The 27379-nt window shown below is 45.2% G+C and overlaps 2 protein-coding genes and 1 long non-coding RNA gene across 9 annotated transcripts in view; 1 reads left to right on the forward strand and 2 right to left on the reverse strand.

Annotated features, from left to right (window-relative positions):
- The first annotated feature begins 7220 nt into the window (after positions 1-7220).
- Positions 7221-15074, forward strand: SIGLEC15 (sialic acid binding Ig like lectin 15). Its single transcript, XM_030470583.1, has 4 exons — positions 7221-7272; positions 9968-10351; positions 13656-14015; positions 15040-15074. Exons 1-4 carry the CDS (start codon positions 7221-7223, stop codon positions 15072-15074), a joined length of 831 nt encoding a protein of 276 aa, XP_030326443.1.
- Positions 15075-17550: 2476 nt separating this feature from the next.
- Positions 17551-19431, reverse strand: LOC115600617. Its single transcript, XR_003989081.1, has 3 exons — positions 18952-19431; positions 18601-18679; positions 17551-18009 (listed from the first exon to the last, which is right to left on the reverse strand). It is a non-coding gene; the product is annotated as an uncharacterized LOC115600617 (long non-coding RNA).
- Positions 19432-21273: 1842 nt separating this feature from the next.
- EPG5 (ectopic P-granules autophagy protein 5 homolog) overlaps positions 21274-27379 on the reverse strand; it is a 59085-nt gene continuing 52979 nt past the window's right edge. For all 7 annotated transcript variants that reach the window (XM_030469772.1, XM_030469774.1, XM_030469771.1 and 4 more), the window contains 3 exons: positions 25865-26080; positions 24785-24899; positions 21274-23488 (listed from right to left, as the gene is read on the reverse strand). In XM_030469772.1, the coding sequence (XP_030325632.1) occupies positions 23306-23488; positions 24785-24899; positions 25865-26080 (514 nt within the window). In that variant the 3' untranslated portion in view covers positions 21274-23305. The remainder of the gene's footprint in view (positions 23489-24784; positions 24900-25864; positions 26081-27379) is intronic.

A 27379-nucleotide genomic window follows, 5' to 3' on the forward strand; every position in this document is an offset into this window, starting at 1 on the left:
ACCTCACAAACAGCCATCCTCCCCTCATCTCCCAGGCTCTGCTGTTCTCTGACACATCGTCTTGTGGTTGGACACAACCTTTGCGCACCCCAAGTTGCATCTTTTCCTCACTTCACTTTCCCACTATGCTTCCTCAGCTTCCCTCAGTTTGCCACCGTTATGTCAAGCAGCTTGCCTCCTCTGGTGCAACTTCACTTGCTAATCTTGCCTGGACAGGAACACTGAGCTTTCATCAAGGTCCTGCCGGTGAGTCAACAGTCGCTTGCACACAGGGTTGTGAGCACAGTGTATTAAGTGATGTAAATTGATCTATTGTTTTCATCAACCCGGTGTGTGGTGAGAATTGATAAGAACAATGCACTCCCCATAACACTTCTCACGTTATCAGCCTCTGATCTTAATCCGAGGAGTCAATGTCATAATCCATCACTCCTGATGAGTGTGAGCTCCCCTAGGCAGGAGGCTTATCTCACTTGGTATCTCAAGGGCCATGTGAGGTTATGGCAATAGTGCAATTAAGTAAAGGTTACATTGGTCTGAAAGTGTCAGCACCTGCTCACCGGGAACACTTGTGTGTTATCAGGGACCAGAGGAAGCAAAAGTAGATGCCTTTATATGGTACAACTCACGTGTCTCTTCCTGGCACTTCCATCGCTTGAACCTTGCAACCCTGCAACCCAGCAGATCCCAGTACCAACAAGACAGAAAAATACAGCCTTGGGCACCCACCAATGATGACACACACAAGTGGTGTTTGGAGGCAGGAACATGCTGGACAACTGTTGAAAACAGTTTGCCATCTACCGTCACTTGCCAGGGATAGGGCAGCCAGAGCTTCTCTGGGCAACCTGTGCCAGCACCTCACCACCCTCACAGGGAAGAACTTCTGCCTAATGTCTCATCTCAGTCTCCCCTCTGGCAGCTTAAAGCCATTCCCCCTTGTTCTGTCCCTACAGGCCCTTGTCCAAAGCCCCTCTCCAGCTTTCTTGTAGCCCCTTTAGGCACTGGGAGCTGCTCTAAAGTCTCCCCAGAGCCTTCTCACCTCCAGGCTGAACTACTAACACTTATATACCAGGTCAGATTAGATGGCGCAATGGTGTCCTCTGGCCACTCGACCCACCCTCGAAAGCTATCACTTTCAAACACGATGGAACAATATTTGTGTATGAATATTTATATATTTCCACACAGGGTGAAAAACCTGTGTTTCACACCTACGGGTGGGTGAGCTGAAGTGCAGCCAAAGTACATCTGGAGCTGCAGAGCAACAGATGATGCCAAGAGGAGAAATTCAGGTAAAGTTTGCCAGTGAGCAAGGGAAAACAAGCGATTAGTCCAGGTCTTCATCACATTTCAGATGGTGATAGCCTGGGACCAAGGTCAAAAATAAACATAAAACCCAAAAAAACCCCAAACCACCAACAACATAATTGCGGTTACTTTTTGCATCGGGATCAATGAAATACTATAGGCTATCACACATTAGGAAGGACAAGGGACAACAAAATGGTGTGTTTCTCAGAGAAGATGCCACAATAAATTTAACTCTAGAGGGGTTGGGTACAGGGTCTCAAGCAAGGCAGAATGTGAGTGAAAAGAAGAGGTAGAGAGGTTCTCTCTGAAGGCACATCCTTGAGAGCTGCGTTTCTCTTCACTGCCACAGATCTAAGCCTAAGTGCTTTTGACTCTGCTTTGAGTCTGTGACTTGAGCCAACACAGAGGTGGTGGTGACCAGAGCTCAGACCATGGATCAGTCCCATTGCTTCAAACATCTGTCAACTTCACAGAGTATTGTGTCAGGGGAAAGTTCAGGACCTGCTTCAGATGTCATGTGGGCTGATGGATAAAACCAGGCCACATTTCTTCCCAAGGCGCAGCATAAGGGAGCACAGCTCTCATCCCAGAGAAGGGCTGTGAAATCTACAGCTAAAGGAGCATGAATCTCTTAAACCACCATCTGCACTCACTCAGCAGGGAAAGGGCACATAAATCTCCACAGGCTCACTTGCAGTAGGAAGAGAAAGGTAGGGACTTCTTTTCTGGTGGCATTTCAAGCATTTTTAATCAGACATGTCATTTGAATTAGGCTAAAGGAGAGGTTTAGAGCCTCTGTTTTACCAGCTGGCTCACCCCCTTGCTCAGGCTAATCCCTTCCTCACACAGAGACCAGACCTTCAGTGCTTATTGGGATGACAGGATGACTAGGGGAGAACAATCAATGGTTGTAAGGTCATACGGGTCCAGGAAATGTTGGGTTCAGTCCTAAAACCTTCCATTGTTATCACTGAGCATATAGATCCCTTGCAAGTCAAAGGTCTCTTAGGGTTGCTGTTCTGAATGGCCACATCAGGCACCTTAGGGCAAAGCAGTGATTAAATCAGGTGTGTCTACACTGTTGGTTAACCTCAGGACCAAGTCCAGTGCTGAGATGAGACAACCCCACTCTGCAAGTCTATAGCAAATAGTTGCCTTATCCTGAACTTCTGTGCTGCCTGGAGAAGGTGGGCACAAGCATTGTCATGGATCCAGGCTTATTCTCTCAATGGCTTTGACTTACCTGTGGACAAAGTTGAGCACACCATGTCTGCAGGTGTTTCAGATGCAGTTCTTTGTGGTCATAGCAAAGGCTTTGAACATGCAGCAGTAGAGACAGAAACACACAGGTCTGGAGATCAGATCTGTTCTTTGTCTCAGTACATGGATATGACTGCAGAAGTCAACAGAGAACAGCTTACTAGAGAGATGCTCCCTGTTTCTTCTACCATCCATGGTTTTCTTCCCACAATAAGACGCAAGTTGATGTTTTTCATACAGTAATTGCCCAATAGCAGAAAATTACCCAAATATGCACGTAACTTTCTTCAGCTGACATTCACCAGAAACTGTATAAGTTCACTGCAGCTTTGGTGATGGAACAGCTCAGGACCTTGCAGTGATGGTATGTCAGGCAGGAGAGTTTCCCAGGCCAGGAGCATTTGTAAGGGGCTGAGCAAACACCACAGGTGAGTGACTGAAAGTACACTTTCAAATTGGATCAGAGGAGTCTGACGCAGCAGTGACCATGTTCTGCAGCAACACTCAATGCCAGGAAGCAGGATCAGTGTAATCTACAAAACTGGTGCCTGGCTTTGAAGCCCTCCATCCCTCCCACCCTTTCTACTTTTGTTGTGCTGTAGGTATACCTGTTAATGTTTTTCTCCCTCCAGCTCTGTGATGATGAAGGGGATGCACGGGGGAGATCAGCAGCACACAGCAGCTCCCCAAGATGAAGGAGAGCACAGTTCAGCTTTATCCTGCTGAGCTGGCAGGGAACAGATGGAGGAAAAGTCCTCTGGCCTCCCAGCTACTTCACAGGCCCAATCCCTTCAGGGAAGAGCGCCAGATTTGAGAAGACACAGAATCGTAGAATCATACAATACTTAGGGTTGGAAGGGACCTTCAAAGGTCATCTAGTCATAAGGCTTTTGTGTTGAACATGTGCAGATTGGTGCATTCAAAGAACCAGGGGCAGGAATTACATATGTCGCTGGAGTAATTGAAGTGGAAAATCTTGAAGCTGAAATTGAGACCCAAAGGGAGGAAGGGGAACAACTGGTTTCACCCTCTACCTTGAATAAGCGAGTGTATTATCAGCACAGGTACAGCCACACAGAAAAGCTCATTGCTTAGGTCCACAGTGAAACCCAGGACCAGGAGGTACAAGTTTTGCTGTGCTCATCTCCAGATATGTGTTGCAGCCTGGGTGCACATCATCACCACTCAGGACCAGACAGATGCTCAGATGAACACTCTAGGAGAGGCCAAGCTTTACAAGAAAGAAGCCGACTGGGGAAAGTTAAAAGGAGCTGGGAAATGCTGCTGGCCCTGTAAAACATTCACAGTATCAAGAAAAAGCCATTGAGCATCTTGATAAGTTTATTTCAACATCACTCTCCCCTCCACCTGTGCTTTCTCCCTCAGGGCACACTTTTAAATTGCAGCCTGTATGATATGGTACATAGCTCCTTATGGTGCCACTAATACATGGTTAAGGTAGTGAAAGCAATGCCCCGACATCATACACCTCTCACCTTTCTCAGTGCCCCATGAGGCCATCTCCTGGATTCAGGGCAGATAGAGGAGGAAAAACCCAAGGAGGAATGGCTGATGTTGGCTCTTGCTGAAGGCAGTTTGATTTAGCTGGTATCTTCCAAAGGTAACCTTCTAAACACCAGGACTGCTTTTCACAGGATGGGACAGAGCCAGGAAGGTGATATGGATATGAGATACTCCCCTTCCATTTGCCATGCCATTGGCAGGATGGGCAGATATCTCCCTAACACCGGCTGAGAATTGCCTCTGGCATATATTCAATTGCTACTTACTTGTGTTTATAGGTTCATCTAGTTTTTATTTATAGGCTCTTTTTATTTAATTGGGTTAATTCATTTTCTGAGTGGGAAAACCCACGTTTCCATTCCCCTCTTTTTCTCCAGATTCTATGTATTTTCATGGCACAAAAAAACACTAGAACCTGGAGTGTCTCAGGGAGCAGATCTGTGATTTTTGCTTCTGTACAAGCACTGAAAGAAGGTATTAGTAAAGTAGCATTAGAATTTTCATTACCTACAGCTCTTCAAAAAAGATTTACCAGCAGAAAACCAGTATTTGATGAGTATGGAAGGCATCCTGGTTTTGGTGTTGGACCAGAATCAGCCTTCTTTACTGAAATCTTAGGTACTATTTAAGCCCAGAACTGGAAAAAAGGTGACAGATAACAGAGTCTGTGGATCATACAGCCATGGTTGGCTTTGTTTACAACTTTTTTTTTTTTTTTGCCATATTTTGTAATATTTTTGCAATTATATTTTGTGTAATTACAAAATACATTTGTAAACATTTTGTAAACATTTTCAGCTGTACATTTTCAACTCCATATTTAAAGCATTAAAATGCTTCATTGCAAAGAGGTATCTCATGGTCCAAAAACAAAGTCGAGAGATAAAGGTTTCATACTTCTGCACTGATCTACCAGATAAAATATCAGAGTATTGGAGTAAAATATTAGAGAGGGAGAGGTTCACACTAAGTGTGAACTGCAGCTGTTCTTTACATTAATCATTTATGCTTCACTGTAACAACATGGTTTTATCATGGATTTCGCTTTAATCATTCACTTCAATCCACTGGGTCCCACCGTGCCATGAGTGGTGAAATGCTTGGAGACAGTTACAACACCAAAAAGTTTACATCATAAACAGATAAAAATCAAAGAGTATATGGAGGAAAATAGAGAAGGTACATATAAAGTCACGTAACACAGGTGGGATACGGATACAGGTGTCTCGCTTGCTGTTTCCACCACCCATACCTTCAGGTTTCTCTACTGATGATGGCACATATTACTTTTTACAGCTACTAAGGAGAATTTGCAAAGTAGTTAGAGCACTAGGTCCTGATCCCCCTGATCGAGAATGACATACATAAGCCATTAGTTGAAATAGTACCATGGTCTGATGAGTAGCAACAGGTCGGAGCCACTGAAAATAATCATAGAATCACAGAATGGTTTGGGGTGGAAGGGACCTAAAGCTCATCTAGTTCCAACTCCATAATAATAACAGTATACAACCCCTAATATAATAATAGCTAGGCATTCTCAGAGCCTCCTCCAAAAAGCATGAGAAAACAGAAATCCCTCCCTTTACAGACACTCTAAATTTTACCAGAGCAAAGAAAGGGTTCAGAAAGCAGCAAACGCAGACAATGCTCTCAGATCTTCAAACCCCTTTTCTAGGAGCTTTTGCATAACGAGTTTAGAAGGGAACACATGCAGAGAAGAGCCGAGGGGCAAAAGGGAGCCCTAGCATCTCTGCTGGGAAAAGGTGCTGGCTCCTGGTACAGCAAAAGTGGCAGCAGCGACTAGGCAGCATCTTCTTGTGTTGGCTCTGGGAGCCCTCCAGTGGCTGCACACCGGGAATCGTATGAATGCTGCTGTCCCCGTCCCCAAACCGGAGAGAGGGAGCGGGATCCTACAGCAGCACAGCTGCGGAGATGAGAAGAGGGTGTCAGGCACCGGCCCGCACTCCAGTCTGAAGTAAAAGCAGAAAACCTCAAGTTAAACACAATGAGGAACACACGCTGAAAGGCTAACCTTAACATCATGGGATCACTTTATGGGAGATGACATGGAGGGGAGAACAGCCAGCTCTCCACAAGCTCCAAGCTCTGAAGATTAGTGAACTGCACAGTAAGCCTGCTAAAGCTAAATCCAGAAGGAAAGCGCATTTGTGCAAGGATTTCAGACAAAAGCTGGAGTTCAGCTTATTTCAAAGGCAGATTAACAACAAGGAAAAGAACTACTCACAGTTCATCAGGGTCATAGAATTCCCAGACTGGTCTGTATTGGAAGAGACCTTAAAGCTCATCCAGTTCCAACCCTCTGCCATGGGCAGGGACACCTTCCACTAGACTAGGTTTCTCCAAGCCCCGTCCAACCTGGCCTTGAACACTGCCAGGGATGCAGCAGCCACAGCTTCTCTGGGTACCCAGTGCCAGTGCCTCAGCACCCTCTCAGAGAAGAACTTCTACCTCAGATCTCATCTCAATCTCTCCTCTGACAGGTTAAAGCCATTCCCCCTTCTGTCATGAGAGTCCAGACAGAGCAGGCTACCATGGACACCAGAGCACTCTTCCAACACTTGACACAAGTGCTCAGGTGATTTGAAAAGAAGAAGGTTGTTGTGTGTGGTTGGTTGTTTTTGTACTCCTGGGGATGACAACAACCAGTGAGCACAAAGAGTAAAGCAAAGTCAGGCTCAGCGTTCAGGAGGAGGAACTGCCTCAAGCCGAGAAAGCAATGGTCTTACTCGCCACCTCTTTTAGGCAGATTGCAAGGACTTCCTCCAGAGTGGTGAGTTGGTAGCCATTGAAAGCCGTCCTCTTGCCCCATCACACACAGGGAGTGGATGTCTGCAGCCCCAGTCTGCAGTCTCCTTCCTTTAGCTGGAAAATGGTAATGCTGATTCCCTCTGGTATATTATTCACATGACTGACCACAAAACTACTAATATCTGAATCCAGAGCCAGTTCAGATAGACAACTCATCCCTTCCAAGGAGAGGAAAACCACAACTTCTTCCAGCCATGGAAAAACCTTTAGTGACTGCCAGACCAGCAGCTCAGATGTAGCAGAGACAGTTCTGGTTTGCTGATACACCTCAGTGGTGAACATCAACCACCATGAGAGAGTTTGGGTTGTTTCTTCTGTGCCTCCTTCGCATCTCCAGGAAGGGTGAGTCCTGAGCTTGCTATGACTCCCTGACTGATCAGGGCTTTTCTTCCTGCTCTAGTCAAAGCATTAGGGGAATTGCCTGATGCAATCAACTCTCCAACAATTGCACCATCCATTGCGTTGTTTAAAAGCATCCTGATATTCCAGGTGCAAATATTGGAAAAACTTCAATACTTGGCTTTGTAATTGTCAGACAGGTCTTTGGTTTGAGTTTTCTTTTGCATTTTTGCTTTTTTAACCTGTGCAGGGAGTTCATCTAAGATTTCCCCTGCATTGTCAGTGGGATGCAGCATTTCCACCACCACGCAGAAGTGCTGTTTCATGTTCCTAGGAGTTTTTATGTGACAGACACAGTTTGCCGCAGTTCCACTGAGCACTTAAGCCCATGTTCAAGTATGCACTTCAAGTGTGCACTGAAGTTCCATTAAATTCAATGAGATTTGCTTAGATATACTGGCAGGCAGCATTTGCTAGAGCAAGTCTGCAGTGGTATCCAGCTCTTGATCTTGTCTTCATGGCTGTTCCATTCACAACTAGCAGATACACTGACCTGGCAATTCCTGTGTAAGATGTGTAGGCTATTTGCCTATGAGCTTCTCTGTTTCTTGTGAGAGCTTCAATTCCAGGAACAAATGGAGCCTGGATATTAGCAGGACAAAGCCATGGAAGACCTACCGATCTTTAAGGCTAAGGTTAAATTATACACGAGATGCTGACAAGACTCGCCACTCATTCAGCAAACTGTAGCCATTCCATAGAAATGGGTGGAACTGCTAACATTAGAAGCACTTATTTTTAACATTATTTCTCTTGTGGAAGGGGGGAATGTTCATGTGCCAAAAAAGAACCTTCTTTGCTTTAGATATTAAAAAAAAATTACAATCCAAAAAGGTGGCAGAAAAAAGCAAATAATGTTTTAAGATTCCCTCCAACACTCACCATTGTATGATGCTATGTACTCAAAAGCACATGATCTGCAGTTCTCCAAAAGTAAGGGTCACAGTGACATGCTGTAAAATAACCAAAATAATATGAAATAAACTAGAAAGTCAAGAGCATTTTCTTCTTTCACTGCCAGGTCCTTACGCTCCATGAGCTTCCTGGAGCCATGTAGCCTTGTATATTATATTATCTAGGCTGCAAAAGGCTCCTATGCTATAACGAATGGCAAGACAGCCTGACTCCAGATCTCAGGAATCAAAGTACTGGCTTGGCACTGGTTCCAGATAAATAACAGCAGAGAACTGGTCCCACACTGGCCTTTGTCCATTGTGCAGCAGACAATAGATTGACACAGGCTGCACTGCCACCAAGGTATTTTTCAAATATCATGGAGAACAGATATAAGAACAAGCAACAAATCTTATCTTGGAAGTTACAAAAGGAACCTGACAGCTGAATGCCCACAGTCCACAGTGAAGCCAGCTGGACCAGGGAGGGGTGGCAATCACTTGCAGGTCACCTTTACAGATTTTGAAGTTACTCTCGGCTATTGAGGGGAAAGCTCCTGACTTAACAAAGTCATCAAGTGGGTTTTGTAAGAGAGGAACGTCACCACAGACGTTCCTAAAGACACAGTCTGCTGGTACAGCTTGCAGTTAGCAAGACAGTGGGTAGATACACGTACCTATATAGCAAACACTGCCTACAGGTGCTGTTTGTTGATGCTGTTGGTTCCTGGGGAAGAGAAATGGGTGAGACATTGAGTTTTCACTATATACTTCAAAGGTGGGTAGTATCCATTCGGTTGAAGGCTATTTCTATCACTGGGATCAGAGTGGGTCTGGTGGCAGTGGGGTTCAGCTCCGCAGGCTGCACTAGGATTTACTGAGACTAAGTTTGGCCAAGAGAGCAAAATCCCATTTGTGACATCTCAGACTGAAAAGTCAAGTTTTCCCTCACCATGAGGCCTGACTGGGAAAATACTGGGAAGAATCCACACAGTGACAACCTGCTTTGCTAACAGGGAGATGATTTCTCTGTTCTCAAGGGCATCCTTGTCTTTCCTACAAGGACATCCTTTCTTCCCTTCCAACAGAAGAGAGTTCCTACAGGGAACTTGCCCGTTCTCACCAGCCTTCTTAAGATGGGTATCTTCAAGTCTTTATTCAGATGCTGACACAGCTTACAGTTAGACGCTACTGTGATGATAGCAGCACTGATCATTAGGAGCATTAGCTGTTAACACCTTCCCTAGGGGTAATGCAGCCAACAACCGATTAGTGTAACAAATATTATAATATAGTAGTGTGTGTGTGCATGCTCTCAAATACAGGGCTGCTACACTGGCCTAAAACCACCAGATTTCTTAATACATGCAAAATCTAATTTTTAGCCTTTATTATCATTATTAAAGAAAAAAGCAGTCTGTTCCTCCAAGCACATAAATGTCTGTTAACCGCAAAAGACTGTTACACAGCTTAAGGTGTAAGGTGTTCGCTTGACAAAGAAGAGGCCTGCTTAGGAACTAAATCACTTTCAATATGAGCTCTGCTGCTGTGTCTGGTACCAGACCCACAGTAACTGGGCTGCGCAACCATCCGCAAGTCCTCAGCAAGAACACCAAGTAGCACGGCCCACAACGGGAACGCAGCATCATTGTCTGACCAACAACAGAGCAATGCAGGAAGGATGGCCAATTTCCCTCTTAAACACTCCAGATAAATCAGTCTTGATCATCTCTTTTTGCTTCCAGGTGTGCAGTCCAACAGCTGGTCCATTCACATCCCATCTGATGTCACTGGTGAGCTTGGGAAGATGGTTATCCTGCCCTGCACCTTCACACACCCCTACAAAATGTTTGACAGGACTCTCACTGCCATTTGGAGGATCAAGGAACCTTACAACGGCACAGTTGTGTTCAAGTGCGTTAGTCAGAGCACCAGCGAGGTCTGCAAGACTGCCATCAGCTACAAAAACAAATACAAACTGCTTGGCAACCCCCGGCATAAAGACCTTTCCATCAGGATTGACAACCTGACCTGGAGCGACAGCGAGAGATACTTCTGCCGGGTGGAGCTGTCCGGAGATATCCACGACAAGTATGAAAGCAGGAATGGGATAAAGCTGCATTTGATTGGTAAGAGGGCAGGAACGCCAAAGGAGGCAAAGCCTCCACATAGGGAAATGAGAGCCACAAGATATGGAAACTGGTGAGACGGTCTTCCAAAGGGCTGGCTTTGCCAGCTCTGTGGATAGTTTAGAACATTTGGGCAGGAAATACTCATTGCTTTCTGTAGTCTTCCAGTATGAGACAATGAGTGCAAAGCAGGGAAGTGAATAGGAACAAAAGTGGTAAGGAAATAGCCAGGCTCTGGTGCTGCTGTAGAAGCCAGACAAGTCTAGTACCTAAAGGGACCAACAAGAAATCTGGGGAGGGACTTTGGACAAGGATCTGTAGGGACAGGACAAGGGGAATGGCTTTAACCTGACAGAGGGGAGATTGAGATGAGATCTTGGGCAGAAGTTCTTCCCTGAGAGGGTACTAAGGCACTGGCACAGGGTGCCCAGAGAAGCTGTGGCTGCCCCATCCGTGGCAGTGTTCAAGGCCAAGTTGGACACAGGGGCTTGGAGCAACCTGCTCTGGTGGAAGGTGTCCCTGCCCATGGCAGAGGGGTTGGAACTGGATGAGCTTTAAGGTCCCTTCCAACCCAAACCACAGGATTCTATGATCCCATTTTGTCCATGCAGCACAGGATCTGTATCAGCAGCAGAGAGGCAAGTTGGGGTCAGCAGCCCATGGGAAGGAGTCAAAGACATCCTCTTCATCAGAATCTACACTGGAGAGCCTGAGTGCTGAAAGCATGTTAGCAAATGTAAACACATGAAGCCCTGGATGATAACAGGTGATTGGAAAGACAAGACAGCTGGTACTTGGGTGCCATAGGTTCATACTCCTCTGAAGCAGCAAATAATAAGTACAAACAGCCTGAAAACCAGCTCTGATCAGCAAATCAAACACTATTCCCATCTCCCAGAGTACGCAGTAGATCAGAGGATCACTGGGAGACCCCGGTGGGCTCAGGAGCAGACTCACACCTCACCCACGAATGCAAAGGTGCCGTGTGTTGGATGACTTTGCCTGTGAAGTGCAATTGCCTCAGGTCTGCTGTGCACTGTGGGGTCCAGATGGGACCCAAGGGCGAGCGCAGTTACTGCTGGGGAAGCTCTGCGAGGTCGAGGCTCTCCTTCACTGGAGCAGCTCCAAAGCACACACACACAGAGCATGACCACAGCTCTCCGCTTGGAGCAGTTCCTGAACACCTGCATACAAAGCACAGCAGGGCAGGATGGCAGCAGGATTGAACTCTTAGGGGCTGCTGGATTTTAACGCCATAGGAACTGGGTAACATATACAGAGATGGTACCCAGGCTGCACCATGCTTTGGGAATGGACCCTGACAGTATGAATGGGAGAATTAAATAATGCTTAAAAGCTTAATTTAAACATAAAAAAAAAAAGAGATAAATGACACAGCTAGCTCTCCTATGGATCAGTCCTCCAGCCTCAAACTCCTCCTGTATCACATAGACAAGGAGAAAGACGTGCTGTAGGTGGTCATGAGCTATATATTCTTTTTCTAGACTGACAAAAAATGAAACCAATATTGAACTCCTCCTTTTCCTCCATGAGGGCAGTTGTTCAATTCCCTTCGGTTTTCACAATGTCTTTAGGAACCAAATGCATTAAATAGGTCAACAGACCCAAGAGGAGAGGATTGATAAGTAAGACAAGCTTGGTCCTACGTTCTATGCTTCCTTAGCAGACTAGACCAAAGATGACATGTTCAGTGGTGGACCTCTTAACGTTTCGCATCCACCAAATGATCTTTACTACCATTCAATCCTATATGCTGCAAATACAGGACACAAAATAAGTGGCCCTATCCTGGTATTGGTGTGCTGCCCCAAAGCAACCAGGGACCTACACTGTTAGGTGGTCACTACAAGGTTGGAGAAAAACATGAAGAATAGGTTGTTGTCAGGAGTGTCAATGTTCACTGACAATAATTTGACAAATCTGGCAAGTCTCAGGCACCAAACAAAGGGCCCACGCAAACAGATCCATGTGGGCTCTGGAGGTCAGAGACCAAAGGAACAGCCACAACACTTGCAGGAGAGCGCCATGGTTGCCTTGTCCTGGACAATGTGCAGGTGCAGCCAGCCCAAAAGGGTCACCAGCTGTACCTGCTCCCATGTCACAGACAGCACCAGGCTGTGATTCACAGTGCAGCTGCAGAAAGCACCCCATCCCCATGGACTACTGCCCTGCACAGCACAGTGCCTCTGCCTTCTGCCACTGTGGAAGGTCACAACAGTTGGAGCTGACAAAAGCTCATAAAACTGAGCCATTACAGAGACAAAACACAAAGAGCCTATATGTCCTTACACGCAGGCTTTGCTGGGTGAACTCCTTTGCTCCATTATCCAACATAAGCAGGGTGAGGAATTCTAGGGAAAGAATCATAGAATCAACCAGGCTGGAAAAGACCTTTAATATCATCAAGTCCAACCACTACCCCAGCACTGCCAAGGTCACCACTAACCCATGTCACTGATGGCCTCGTCTACACGGTTTGTGAACACTTCCAGGGGCAGTGATTCCACCACTGCCCTGGGCAGATGATTCCAATGCTCGAGCACCCTCTGGGGAAGGAATTGCTCCTAATCTCCATCTAAACCTTCTCTGGTGCAGCTTGAGGCCATTTCCTCTTGTCCCATCCCTTGTTCCTTCAGACCAGAGAGCAGCCAGAAGGTACTGAGAAAAACAAGGAAAGGTTTGAACCCAGCATGACCCGGCTTCAGTGTGCACTTGAGCCCAGAACCCTTCCGTGTGCTGGGCTGCACGCCCAGAGCATGAGCAGCAGGTCGAGGGAGGGGATTCTCCCCCTCTGCTGCGCTCTGAGGAGACCCCCCCTGCAGTCCTGATCCAGCTCTGGGGCAACAACACAAGACGGATGTGGAGCTGTTGGAGCGAGTCCAGAGGAGGCCATGGAGGTGCTGTGAGGGCTGGAGCAGCTCTGCTCTGGAGACAGGCTGAAAGAGTTGGGCTGCTTCAGCCTGGAGAAGGTTCCTTAAGGGGAGACCTTAGAGCAGCTCCCAGTGCCTAAAGGGGCTATAAGAAAGCTGGAGAGGGGCTTTGGACAAGGGCCTAGAGGGACAGAACAAGAGGGAATGGCTTTAACCTGCCAGAGGGGAGACTGAAATGAGATCTTAGGCAGAAGCTCTTCCCTGTGAGGGTGCTGAGGCGCTGGCACAGGGTGCCCAGAGAAGCTGTGGCTGCCCCATCCCTGTCAGTGTTCAAGGCCAGGTTGGATGGGGCCTCATTCCAGGTTATTTCATTTTAGACCCCTGACGCACTTTTCCTCCCCTGATTTTTGCAGCTGCCCCCAGGATCATTAACATCACTGTCAGCTCCAACCGGGATCACACATTCCAGGCACGCTGCACTGCCGAGGGGGAGCCAGCGCCTGCCCTGACCTGGACCGGACCACCCTACAGCAACCTCAGCTCCAGCACCAGCACCAGCCACCGCGTCACCAGGGAGCTCCAGTACCTGACCCATGATGGGAAATACACCTGCACTGCTGTCAACAGCCACGGGAGAGCAGAGGGGGCTGTGTACTTCTATAGATTCAGATCATCCAGCAGCTCCTTCCTCCTCATCCTGATCTTTGTGCCTCTGGGAATTAAAGTGCTCATTCTGCTAGTGATACTTATCTTCACCATTTTCTCAAGAGGAGGTACGTATCACTGTATGCCTCAGTAGTCTTCCTCCATCACACTGGTAACCTGCAATGTGATGTGGCAGGTAACGTCGGTCAGTCAGGAAGGGCTGGGTTTGTTTTGAGGGGTTTTTAATGATTTTTATGATTTTCCACTCCAGAAGGATATTTCTAAGAGGAAATCTAAGAGCGAGTAAGAGATTGTTCCTGGCTGGCTGGTCACTGGCTGTAGAGCAGAGGCCCCCTTTGGGAAGGGACCTTTGAAAAGATGAGGGAGCAGGAGTTTTCCTGCACCCAAGGAGAAAGGTTATAACTAACAGATGGGCAATTAGCGGAGAACCTGCTGCCTACACAGCCAGGTTTTTAATTTATTTGTTTTTTCCTCAAGCAGACTAATTACCGCCTCTTCCCCTGGAACCCATAGGCAGGATTCACCTTTGCTGCATCCCATGCAACACTTCAATCTCCTGGGGTGGGCATCCTTATCTTAAAGACCACCCCTCTTGGTCCCCCAGGCTTCACTACCCAGCTGCTTGTCCATCATTAGTGACATCCCACCTCCCATCCACACCAGGGCCATGAGAGCAGGGAAACCAGGCTTGAGGGAGGTGAGAATCAGCTCATAGAATAAGGAATGAGAGCTACCAAGAAGCCAAGAGGCTGCTAGTCCCCCGCCCACTGCTCTGTGATACTGGGGAGGAGGGGACTAGGAGGGACTCCTGGCTCTGCATGTTGGGCTGGACAAGGTGTCACATCACCATTACCCATCTATAGAGATCGGCTGATGTCAACACCTTGCAAAAGCTACTGCTTGTCTTGAACTGTAGAGGCTGTAAGACCAAACAGAAATGCTTTGCTCCTTATATTCCAGTGCCTAATTCCCATCCCATGAAGATGACCACATGCCTGGCAAAAGATCTTCTCCCCATTCACTGGAGTGTCACGACCACCCTTCAGTGCAGCTCCCCAGCACCTCTAGGTCAGTCTTGCCTCCCCAGCTCACTCTGCATTGCTAACCCATGTCTTCCTTCCCACTTCACAGGTCCCTCCTCTGCTCCATCCAGCTTGGCCCGGTAAGGATATTTTGCCTTCTGCTCATATTATCCATCAGGAGGGAGGAGATGGCGAAGGAAAGAAATGCAAGGTGTCCTTGGTCTTGGCAACAACCTTCTGGCCTGAGAGCAGGCTCCTGGGACAAGGACAGGGCTGGGATGATGGCTTCTGTGAGGGACCAGGACTTGGGCAATGCTGGGAGGAGGCTCTGCCTTGGGTACAGCTGAGAAGAGACCCCACTGATGTGAGGAGAAGGGGCTGGGGCAGCAGGTTGGAGAGACCATAGAACATAGATGCTGCAGCAGAAGTTTTGGTGGGCCATGGCCCCAGAGTGTGGTAGGAAGCCACATTAACATAGCAAAAGAATGACCCACCCAAAGGACAAGAAAGGGGAACCAACTGGGACGGGGTCTGTGCCAGGCTGAGGAATGATGAACAGGAGAGGGAAAAGTGCACAGAAACCTTCCCCTCCCTCTGCACCCTAGTCTCTAATGGAACAGAAAAGGTGCCCACCCCGAAGCTGATGAGCTCTGGCAAGTATGGAGAAAGATATGGAGATATCAAACAGCCCACATCAGAGCCACCTTAGGTGTGGCAGGGCCCAGTTCTTTGGCTGGCAACCATACCATGCTCCCACAGTACGCTTGGCATTTCCTATTGCCCAGGACAACGCCAATCCTGAATACTGTCAACTGTGGTGGCCAAGCTACAAAGCGATGGAGGTGCAGGGGGAACAAACAAACTAAAACCCAAAAACAACCCTTAGACTAAGCCTGAAGAAGTTGTACCTGAGGTCAGTATAATTACACCTTCCTGGGGCTGCTCCCTTCCACTCTGAGTTACCCCTGTGTGATCACAGAATCCCAGACCGGTTTGTGTTGGAAGGGAACTTATAGCTCATCCAGTTCCAACCCCCTGCCACGGGCAGGGACACCTTCCACTAGAACAGGTTGCTCCAAGCCCCATCCAACCTGGCCTTGAACACTGCCATGGATGGGGCAGCCACAGCTTCTCTGGGCAACCTGTGCCAGTGCCTTAGCACCCTCTCAGGGAAGAACTTCTACCTAAGATCTCATCTCAATCTCCCCTTTGTAGAGTTAAATCTGTAATAATTATTTGCAAAAGCATAGTTCCACTGATTCACAGTGTCTAAACCACACTGCGCCCTTGACTGTCTTTCAATAGATACATACATAGATGACAGCTTCAGAAACAAGATCCTCCACGTTCTACATGAGAACATCCTTCTCATGAGAAGATCCTTCTCAAGAGAGGTTTGTCAAAACCTCCTGAAGCTCCGAGCAGCAGAACGGTAGTACTAGTTAATGTTAAAAGTGTTGGAGATGATGCTGGATGCTTTAAGACATAAAAGATTAGATGTAACTCAGACATTACCCAATGCAGAGGGAAGGGTCTGTATCAGACAGTATTGCAGACACTTACTCTGACACTCCTTAACCACTAGATGAAGCCAGTTTATGAAGTCTAGCGCAGCCATAAATGTGTCTTCATCTTATTCAGTTCTTCTACCACCAGGTCACAGCCACAGGACTCCACCTATGAGAACTTTGACCGCAGACACGGTGGTGACCAGACTTTGCCAACACAAACAACAGCATCGAGATGCAGATGAGGACCAGCCAGCCTCATCTGCACCCACATGGTTCCAATTCCCATCTGCTCTGTACGAGGGTGCCTTTTCCCAGGGAATATAAGACTAATGTTGGATGATGCACAGGAGGTCAAACAGGCCTTGCATCTGCATGACTTCAATTCCTGACACTGCTTAGAAGCCGGGGAAGCCTTTAAAGGGATAACGGAAGAAAAGAGAACTCAAAGAGGGATGGAGCTGGAAGAGCAGCAGAGGATCTACACCGGATGTCACTTCTAACCCAACCAGTGTGTTTTTAGGCCATATCAGATAGCGTTGAGCAAGCACGTAACAGTCTACGATTTTTCTCACATCTTTTTCTTTGGCGTTTTTCAAATGCTACTTCAAAAAGCAATTTTTCACCACTCATCAAACCACATGCAGCTTCCTAGAGCCAGCAAGTGAATTTTCATGTTTCAAATACCAGCTGTGAAAAAAACACTACCTGAATTTCTGCTGGTTTGGGTTTTTGTTTTGGCTTGGGGGTTTGGGTTTTTTGGGGGTTTCTTCTTGTTTTTTTAAAAATTATTATTATTCCTTAACTTCCAGAAGAGCTTATTTAAGAGTTTAATAGTTTAAAGGAAATCATAACTTACCACAGGAGTCCAAGTAAAAAAGAGAAAAGGTTTTCTAAAAGCTGGTAGACAGTAGAGCTGAAAGCAAGGCTTGCAAAGGGTGGCCTGTACTGCAGCACCACTGCAGCTCCTAGGGCCAATGTGCACACACAAGCAGAATCTTGGTGCTTTCTGATAAATATGCCATGAAAATGTTCTAATAAACCAAATTGGCACTTTTTTAAAAAAGAAAAAAAGCCAAAGAAAATTATTTCCAAACAGTTTCGTGTGTTACACGAAGAAGTTCCCTTAAGGCCCCTCTACTCATCTCTCCTGCGATGAAATTGCTACTACAAAGTCACTGGCCATCCACAGGCAAGTCTCTAACCCAACTACGAATGTGCTCCGAGACCAGGTGAATAGACCTAGCTTACAGTATAGGATGATGCAAGTCCACCTGGAATCTTGGTCAGGCAGACAAAGGTCCAGGAGAGGGCTGTGAAGAGCAACAGGTTGGCATAGAGGACAATGAGAAAGAATTGAAAGATAAGTGGTGACAAGAAACTTCTTTCAGGTTTGTATCACTGGATTCAATGCCCTGTACAATCATTCCAGTGCAGCAGCTCCATAACTCTTCCCATAACAATCCCACTTCTGGTAGCCTAAGCTGCTCATGAATCACCATCAAGCCTGTGGTTCTTGCTGCAAGCTCATCCCCGGCCTGGGAATTGTTATTTTAAAGTTCACCCCTTCTCTGTGAAAGGAAAGAGCAATTTTAAATTACTTGGACAGGATAACAAGGGAAAATACATAAATAAATGAAGAAATAATAAATACAAGGAAATACTTTAACCCAGTCTTTTAGATCACAGTTTAAAATCCCAGCAGTGGAAAACCTACATTTAATAAAAACAGGGAAAGATGCAGAGAAAAATTAAGTTATAGCAGACAGCATAGTCATGGACCAGTAAGCTCAGTTTCACAGGTGTCACAGGAAGAAAGAGATCTCAGAAATATTAGTTGAACAAACTGAATTGGATTTATGAGCCTTTATGATTTATAGACATAGAGTAATGAGAACCCATTTCTACCTATGCATGGGGTTGAGGCTTGGCTTACAGGATTCTTCTCTTGAAAACTACTTCTTTAACTCAAGCAATTGGGGGTCCAAATAGAAGCATCAGATCTCGTGCCCCAAAACCCACGTGGGATGCACAGGTGGGCCCTGTTGTGTGTTGTCAGCACCCTACACTCAGTGTGCTGCGAGCAAATGGACAGCACGGAATTGATGCAGCAATTTAGATGTGAGGAAACTCATGGATTAGCACTGTTTGACTTCACTTACTTGGCTTCCAGAGCACAGCCCATGTTAGTGCAGGAAATGGGAAAATAAGGATATCCAGGTACAGGAACCCACTACACCCCTAGAAAAGACAGAGGAATTTGCCTGAATCCTGCTCCTCTCCCTAGTGAGAGACCTCTAACCAATCCATCTAAATCGATCTTCAATGGGAAGAGTCTGCTCTCAACATTTCCCTCTCACTATCTGCTGTTTTGTTCTTTGGAAAGCAAAGGGTATGGGAAAGGTGCAGAGGAGAGATCTCGTAACCAACAAAGTGGAGCGGAAGGAGCCCACTCCAGTGCATGTGCACAATAAAGTGCCTACAGGACAGCGTTGTGGGGAAAGCTCTCATACCTGTTCTGAGAAATCAGCACAGCCAAGTGCCTCTCAACAGGGGGAACAAGCAGGAGGAACTAAGAGGTCCAGGTACAGTTGCAGGGCTATAGTCTCATCAGGATGATGGAGATGCTGCGGAATTGCTCACAAGCCTGAAGTGCTGCCATGGATGGATACAGCCTTTTCAGGAAGGACAAGCTGAGGATAAGGAGTTGTCCTTCATGTGGGAGTGCAACAGCAACGACAGGGCACTGTCCAGGGATGGATGATAAGCCCGCTGACAGCTTACAGGCCAGTGTTAGCAGGCCAACAAACAGAAGTGACGGTGTGATAAGTGCCCACTGCACCCCAACCTGCCCAGGAAGCACGTGAGGAAGAAGCCCCATGTTGGCAGGTCCTGGTCCTCACCAGGGACTCAAACCACCACTCAAACCAGCATATATGGGAGGGACGAAACGCAGGAGGACACATGCCAGGAGGCTTCCAGTACAGTCCTTATCTGGCCTAACAAGTGTGTTCCAGTTTATCCCCTTTTTCCCTCCAGTTCACACACAGTCAGAGTTTGGGAGGATTTGGCCATTGCTCTGTTAAGCAGCTTCCAGAGTCAGTGGTAGCAGCTCCTATTCCCACACCACCACAACCCCTGTGGGATGCTGTGGAGTCACCCTGAATAGGAAGCACCCTCTGCATGTCTCATGCATCTTGCTGTTCGGCTTCTGGTTTTCCACTCCACTGCCTTAAATTAATGCCACATTCAGCTTAGGTCCATTTCCCTATTTGTCCTCATTTTCTTAATTAATACTTAAGCTGAAGTCCACAGGCAACATTTCACCCCAATGCAAAATCTGCTGTGCGAGACAAAAGAGATAGATATTAATTCCCCAACTAAACTGCACGAATTATTCAAAAGGCACACTTTGTTATTAAGCTGATATTCCAATTTCATCTCCTTCCACTGCAATCTACAATGCTAAAATCAACACAAACCTGTTTTCCGAGATTATCTGGTTACATTTATGATGTGAACAAGAACCCTGCAGTTCAGAGTAGGAGGGAGGGTGGGAAGTACCGAGAGCATTAAAGTCTTTCCAGTAAAACAAGAAGAAAAAAGTCATCAATCTTTTGGGCACCATTTATTTGGGAACCACTATTATTTAGGAAGAATAAAACGCTAGGTTCTGGTGTTCACATTTGCAACAGAAAACTGCCAGTGGATCTGTTACTTACTAGAACTGCTCCCCTGTACTCGAGGAAAGCATAGGTTCAGACTTCTACCACTGCCATGGTCACTTAAGAAGCCAGAAGACTGGTTTGGTGTGACACATACAGCAAAAGCAGCAGCTCATGGGGAATTCTCCAGACTTCTTAGTGCCTACCATAGTATTATTGAGAGTACTTTAGCCATGATAAATAATTTTCATCAGAATTATTCGATCAAGAAATGGCAAAAAACCACAACAGTATATTTTTTATTACTTTTCAGAGACTCACTGACTGGTTTGTGTTGGAAGCTTAAAAGCTTCCAACTGGATGAGCTTCCAGTTCCAACTTCTTGCCATGGGCAGGGACACCTTCCACTAGAACAGGTCGCTCCAAGCCCCGTCCAACCTGGCCTTGAACACTGCCAGGGATGGGGCAGCCACAGCGTCTCTGGGCAACCTGCGCCAGCGCCTCACCACCCTCACAGGGAAGAACTTCTGCCCAAGATCTCATCTCAATCTCCCCTCTGGCAGGTTAAAGCCATTCCCCCTTGTCCTGTCCCTACAGGCCCTTGCCCAAAACCCCTCTTTTAAAGCACAAAGTTATTCAGGGAGCTGTTTCAATGGTCAAAACAAATGGACATGATGGTGGTGTCAGCAGCATTTGCTGACAGCAGCAACATCCTGCTCTAGCCCTTCTCACCAGCAAAGCCCTCAACAAAACTGCTGTATCACCAGCACTGGAGGCAGAGTTTTCTCCTGCTTCCCTCCACACGATCAGCTTTCCCCTCATTTGGGATAAATACCAAATTCCAGCCTGGGTCAGTTGTGAGTGCTGAAAGAACAGAACCAGTGCATCGCCCTACAGTCACATTAGCACAGAGGTTTAAGGGATTTGGCCAGGACAGAGAAGCATTATTTCTGCCATTACATAGATGAAATTTCTCCTGCGCTCTGGGCACAAAACCAGGCTGTTGTGCCACACACATGTCAACTCCGGGATGTCAAAGAGAAGAGTCTCCAGACCTTCATCAACTGAGCTAGCATCCCCCATCATACCTTCCTCTCAAAGACCAATTATTACCTGATGTGAATTCTTCCCCAGCAGGTTGAAAATATCATGGTGCTTGTCACAAATTACTTGATTTTTCATTTTTATTTTGTATGGTCCTTGCAGACATACCATGTTATAAATACATTTGTAAAAACTCAACAGCTGAAACAACACCTCATTTTCAAAGTGCATGTCAAACATGTATTTCTGACTTTTTCACATTTTTATGCAACTGATCAGTAACATTGAATCTAATAAAACCAGTGCTTTTAAGTCTTTGGGGAGGGGGTGGGAGAGCAGCAGAATGTATTCTTCCAGACATGAATTTTCCAAAAGAGTCTGTTAAAAACCATGCTGCGTTGCTATCTGGTTCATATACAGAGGGATGTACATATGTGTATATATTTATAGGCTCGCAGATAGAGCAAAGAACTCTAAGACCACATTAAGGTGAAGGTGATCCAATGACCCAGCTGGCACAGTTAGCAGAATCTGTCAAGAAGAAAAAGGTGGTTTTTTCTCCAAGAACACCAGAACCACAGCAACACTTCAAAGCGTTACTGACCAGACAGTAGGTAGCACACTTCCTTCCCCTAGTGATCAGAACTAATGTTTTAACCATGTGTACCATGTTACAAACATGTACCAACATGATACATGTACCAAGTACCATGTGTAACCATGTTATAAACATAAAGGCACAATTAATGGAGGAAGAGAAGCAGCAATCAGTGTTCCTTCATAGAGGTGTATGGATTGGGACTGCAGGATCATGGGTCACCTCAAATAGATCAGTGATGAAAGGGACAATCAAGAAGCAACTCAGGACACTCACCTTCTGCTTTCCCTGAACAAAAGTGCATCTTATGATCAGACAAGGCAACAAAAACAGTCATTATTCAGCTGAAACAGCAGGTTTACAGACTCATGGTTCATGCTTTGGCAACAGAATTTGAAACAAGTGATCACCAATTTCAGTACAAGAAAAATACCTTTTCACAGTGTCTTTTAAAGTTCTGCCATATCACAAACTTACGTGGTGGGTGTCCACCTGCTAAATCAGTATTTCCTAAACAACTAGACTTTCAGAATTAAGGAATCCTATCTAACGTGAACGTAACTGAATGATCCCCTGCCGGACACTGGAGATCCAGAAGATGTGTCTCAGCATTTAAATCCCCTGACTTAAAAAGAACTTGGCTAGAAGTTACCTGCATTTAATCAAGTAATATGTATGCGTATTCACTAGTATTTAGAAAATAGGAAACCCCAAAGTTCTTTTTTTAGTTTGTATTTACAGAAGTGGGAGAAGATTGTAGGCATGTCTGCCAACTAGAGATTTCTGTGGGATAGCAAGAAAAAAAAAGTCAAAATTTAAAATACCATTTTTTCCAAATACAGGGATTTCACAAGTCTCCAGACACGCTCACATAAGATTAAGCTAGACTGGTTAAGAAAGTCAAAACCTCTTTCATACACAATACTCCACTCACTTTGAACTGGCCTGAGTGATGACACATTGGAAAATAAAAGGCACAAAGCAAAAACTGAAGATGCTACAGGATGAGCTTTGCTGGCTAATGATTTGTACACCTATCCTCAGGTATCCTCCTGCACCATACACAAGAAGACACTCAAGTGTTTTCAGTCAACAGAAACTAAGCAATTTCACAAGCCAACAAATCAAAAGAAAAGAAAGAAAACATTGAAAAGGAGAAAACCTGCCAGTGTCCAGTTCCCATTCACACTTCTGACTTGATTAAAAGTGGAAGGTAAAAATTACTTGTGCAATAACAACATCCTATGTAAGCCAGAATAATCAACACTGCATGATGGGACAAGAGGTCACAGCCTCAAGCTGAGCCAGGGGAGTTTTAGACTGGATATTTGGGAAATTTCCTTCAGAGAGAGGGCAATCAGATGTTGGAAGAGGCTTCCCAGGGCAGTGGTGGAATCACCATTCTTGGAAGTGTTCACAAACCGTGTAGATGAGACCCCTAGTGACGCGGTTTAATGGTGGCCTTGGCAGCCCTGGGGTACTGGTTGGACTTGACCTTAAAGGTCTCTTCCAACCCAGTTGATTCCATGATTCTATGATGATTCTGTGAGCTCACTGCTGCTATCGTATGCTATCCAAATAATGTACTTCTGGATACAGAGTGTTAATAAGGAGAGCCAGAAGATTATTGCCATCTCGAAGACAATGTTCTGGATGCTTGATGAACAGAGAGGCCTGGGAGAGCTGCTCTTGATAATCCATATATTGTTTGTTTGAGGCCATAGATCCAAGAACACTCAGTGCCTATAGATACAGGGAAAATTCTGTTAGCTGTGAATACTTTCGTCCATAACAAACCACTTCATGAGCCACCATATGCACAATTCCACTAGAAGATCCTTATGTACTAGAGAACCCGGAGCATTCATAATGCAACACTTGTAAAATACAATCACATAGCAGTGTTTCAAGTCAACTAGCATTTTTCAAGCTGTTCACTCCCTGAAATCAACATAACAACTGTTCAATCAAGGTTTGTTAGGAACTATAACCCAAATACTGTCAAATATTTACTTCATGAACTCAAAGACATGGTTTTAAGGAAATTGCACCAAACTACAAACTGCAAACACACTTAACTATTCACTTCTTCTGAACATCTTACTTTCATGAAAGTATTGTTTTGCTTCCATTAATAATATTGCAGAGACAATGCCAAGTTAGAAATTGTATGTAAAAGAGCCTATGCTGGCAGTACCAGTCAGTGGAAATGTTGGAAATATGTCTAACAAGTTTCATTAATTTCTGAGAGAAGAGAAACAAGTTGTACCAAGTAAGTTACTTTGCTTTGGTTTCTAATCAACTCCTCCTTCCTCTTCTCATGCACTTAGTGGTACAACAACAGAGTCAGTGCACATGGTAAAGAGATAAAGTTTATTTGTCACAGAGTTTTTAAGCTCTGATCTCATATAAACAAATGTTACTGTGAACGTAGCTCTGCTTTATCACTCAAAAGCAGTGCAATCACAGCAGCATTGTTTTTTCCTGTTTGCTTTAAATTCCTTTCACGTGCTATGTTCCAAATGTTCTGAACTCAGGGTTTACAGACACAGTAAGTTCACCTGCACCTTTACAGCACGTAAGACTAGAAACTGATGCCTTCATATTAATACACAAGGCTGTATAGACAGTTTTACCTAGGACTACTTTAGCTTAGGGCTCAGACACACAGTCCTGCTACCAGAATTCAGCAAACTCACATCATCACCTGGCCTATGCTGCAGCTGGCCTTGTCTCTGGCAAATTCCAAGATGATGTTTTGCTGTATGCAAAACAATACACAAAAAGTTTGTGATACATCCCCTTCCCTGCGACAACAAATGGGAGCCGCAACCTGTTTTTGAAATTCAGAATTTAGAGCCAGGAGAAAAGCAGTAGCAAAGAAAGACTGGGGGCATTCAGTGCCAAATAAAACAAACAAGCTAAGAGCAGGATTTAGCTTGAAGGAATGCTCGTAGTGACTCTTGCAAGTTTTACCCCACAAGCTGAGCAAGGACACAAAGAAGGCATGTCAATAAGACAGCAACTGGCACACGCTACCTGCTGGGCCTTCAGTGACAGCTTTGGCTCTGACCCCGCTTTCAGGCGGACTTGACCCTCCGCAGGAATCTGCACCAGGAGGAAGGCTGACAAACTGCGGGCAACCACCCGAAACCTTGTGTAGGGAAAGGACAGAGAGAGAAGGTGGTATCAAATTTGCAAGTCCTCAACAGCAGATAAACTGGAAGTTCTATCCCATGAGGTGTCTCTATGAGAAACAGTAATTTTAGCAGACCTTTTTCTAAATGCATTAGAAATAAATGCATCACTTTAATATATACATAATAGGATATCATCCATACTGGAGGATAATAAAATATCATACATATGAAATGTTACATCTGTACCAAGATTAGCTGAAGCCCTCAGGTCAGATCCGAAATACTTCCTCACTTCTCAGCCTTTGAAATACTCTTATCACACAAATCAAAGGATGAGTTAACAAGACTAAGATTTCAGAGCAATTTCAACAGGATTGAATCCCAGAAGGTTTTTATAAACAGTTATGTTTAGGTACTGTGTTGAATTGGTGTTCCACAAACATTTTAAGTATTTTTTCTTGGCATTCTTTCCAAGGTGAACTTGATTTTAATACCTAATAACCAAACTTGGTGTCTCTCTTTAGAAGGTAAAGTGAGTAACAGGCAAGCACATAATTCTTTGAGCTTCTCTTAAGATTTCAAACACCTCCACAGTAAGATGGAAAAGGCAACGTGCATGTGATCATACAAAATTCTTGTGAGGTCAACTGGAATCATCTTCTACAGACCAGGTGGAAGTATCTTCCTCTAATAAACAGTCTCCCTACAAACTTTGCTGAGATGGACATTAAGCCAGCATCACAAATCACTGCATTTTCCTTCCGTTTCCACTGCAAACTTTGCAGAAGTTCATATTCACTTCCTAACCAGATTAAAACACTTGCTACCTTTTTTTCTGTGAAGGGCCCAAACAGCTTTATAGATTTGGGCACAGCATGGATTCAGAACATCTTTTGACATTGTACTGTGCAGTCTGGATACAGGCTGCAGCTTTTTTAACATGATGACTCAAATCAATTAATTTACCATCAGCCCTTACCTGGGTGACAAAGGAGACCTCCTGCCTAGCCCGATTGCACCAAGAATTCCAGAAGTCAGTCTCTCTTCAGCCAGCTGACTCTGCCTGCCCTGGATTGACAGGAGTGTCTGAATGACAGATTCAATCAGAACGGTGTCATCCTGCTCCATCTGAATCAAAGATAGCTGCATGGCTTTATGCCACCAAAGAAACAACTTTGCCTCTTCCTTTGCTGAGCTTTAGATAAGATTTAAAGAATAAAATAAAACAAAATATGAATTAAAGAGTCAGATGCATTGGTTAAGAAGTTTGTATCTCTCCCCATTACGCCCATGAAGAACCTAGATGGTTAATTAATGACAGCTAATCTTACTATATGAAAATAGCACAACTATACTACCCCACCAGATATTACACTGCTGTAACTGCCATTGTTATGGATTTGATGGTCACATCAGCTAGCACGTTTTAAAGGTCTATAAAAGGACAAAGAACAATGCTTCCTTTAAAGTTTTACAATTGAGAATAAATGACACTGCAGCCATAAGTGGATTTAAACTTGTCTAAGATTCGGCATAAAAGGAATGAAACTGTATCTCTACTCTTTTTTCCTCACTTACCAATAAAACCTTTTAGGAAGCACTAGCTATTGTTTCCACAACAATTTAGACTTTTAATATGATCATGTAGAAAAGGAAACACTGAAGTTTTCTGTTGAGCAAAGCACAAAGTGAAGTTCCCCCTATGATATTTTTATTCTTTCCTAAAACAGTTTGCAGTTTAAGTTGACAAGCTCAGATTTTCCACGTAAAGCATCACCATGAGTTTCCTGCATCAGACTATCCTCACATTACTCCACCCAGTCATTTCCCATCCAAGACACTTTCAGCTTTGATGTTTAAAGCAAGGTTTAATTTGCTGTGTACGGTGGCTTTGCTGCCTCCTTCACACTTTGGCAATCAAATTACTATGGTACCTACAACGGTGAAGGGATTCTTTGAACTTCCAGAAGTAGCGGGAGCATATATTTTCCCAAAGTATTCCTTCACAGCAAATATTCATATTAGCAACATTAATATGGAAAAATATTCACCAAATTCTGGCAATTTCAGCAGCAACTGTAGATACAGTTGTTACGTACTTTAAGTACAAAGCATGATCATTTAAACCCCAAAGCTACCCATTCTTCCCCCTGTTATCTAGCAAGTTGTTTTACAGGTCCCTAACTCTGGGCACCCTACCAGATCCACTAAGTTCAGACGTGGTTCAGTATTGCTGTACAGCCCTCATCAGGCAGTTCTGACCACCACGCCTCACAGTGCCAGACTGAGCATTTAGCACATAACTCCTCCCACCTAGTGGACATTCTGGGAAGTGGAACCCACGGTAATTCAGGGTTTGCTTGAAGTCATTTTAATTGAGCAGAAATCCAGGCTGCCATCGAAATCAAGTTTCTCTGACTGAAAACTGACCCAAACTGCACCAGAAGTGTTCAAGTAAAATTCCTTCTCCTGTTTAACTACAACTATTAGTGTG

The sequence above is a fragment of the Strigops habroptila genome, chromosome Z (genome assembly GCF_004027225.2).
Source record: "Strigops habroptila isolate Jane chromosome Z, bStrHab1.2.pri, whole genome shotgun sequence".
Classification (NCBI taxonomy): domain Eukaryota; kingdom Metazoa; phylum Chordata; class Aves; order Psittaciformes; family Psittacidae; genus Strigops; species Strigops habroptila.

Coding starts and splice junctions, on each gene's coding strand:
- SIGLEC15 (XM_030470583.1), top strand. CDS start 7,221: ATGAGAGAGTTTGGGTTGTTTCTTCTGTGCCTCCTTCGCATCTCCAGG. Junction 10,352..13,655: donor GATAAAGCTGCATTTGATTG/GTAAGAGGGCAG, acceptor TGATTTTTGCAG/CTGCCCCCAGGATCATTAAC. Junction 14,016..15,039: donor CACCATTTTCTCAAGAGGAG/GTACGTATCACT, acceptor CCCACTTCACAG/GTCCCTCCTCTGCTCCATCC.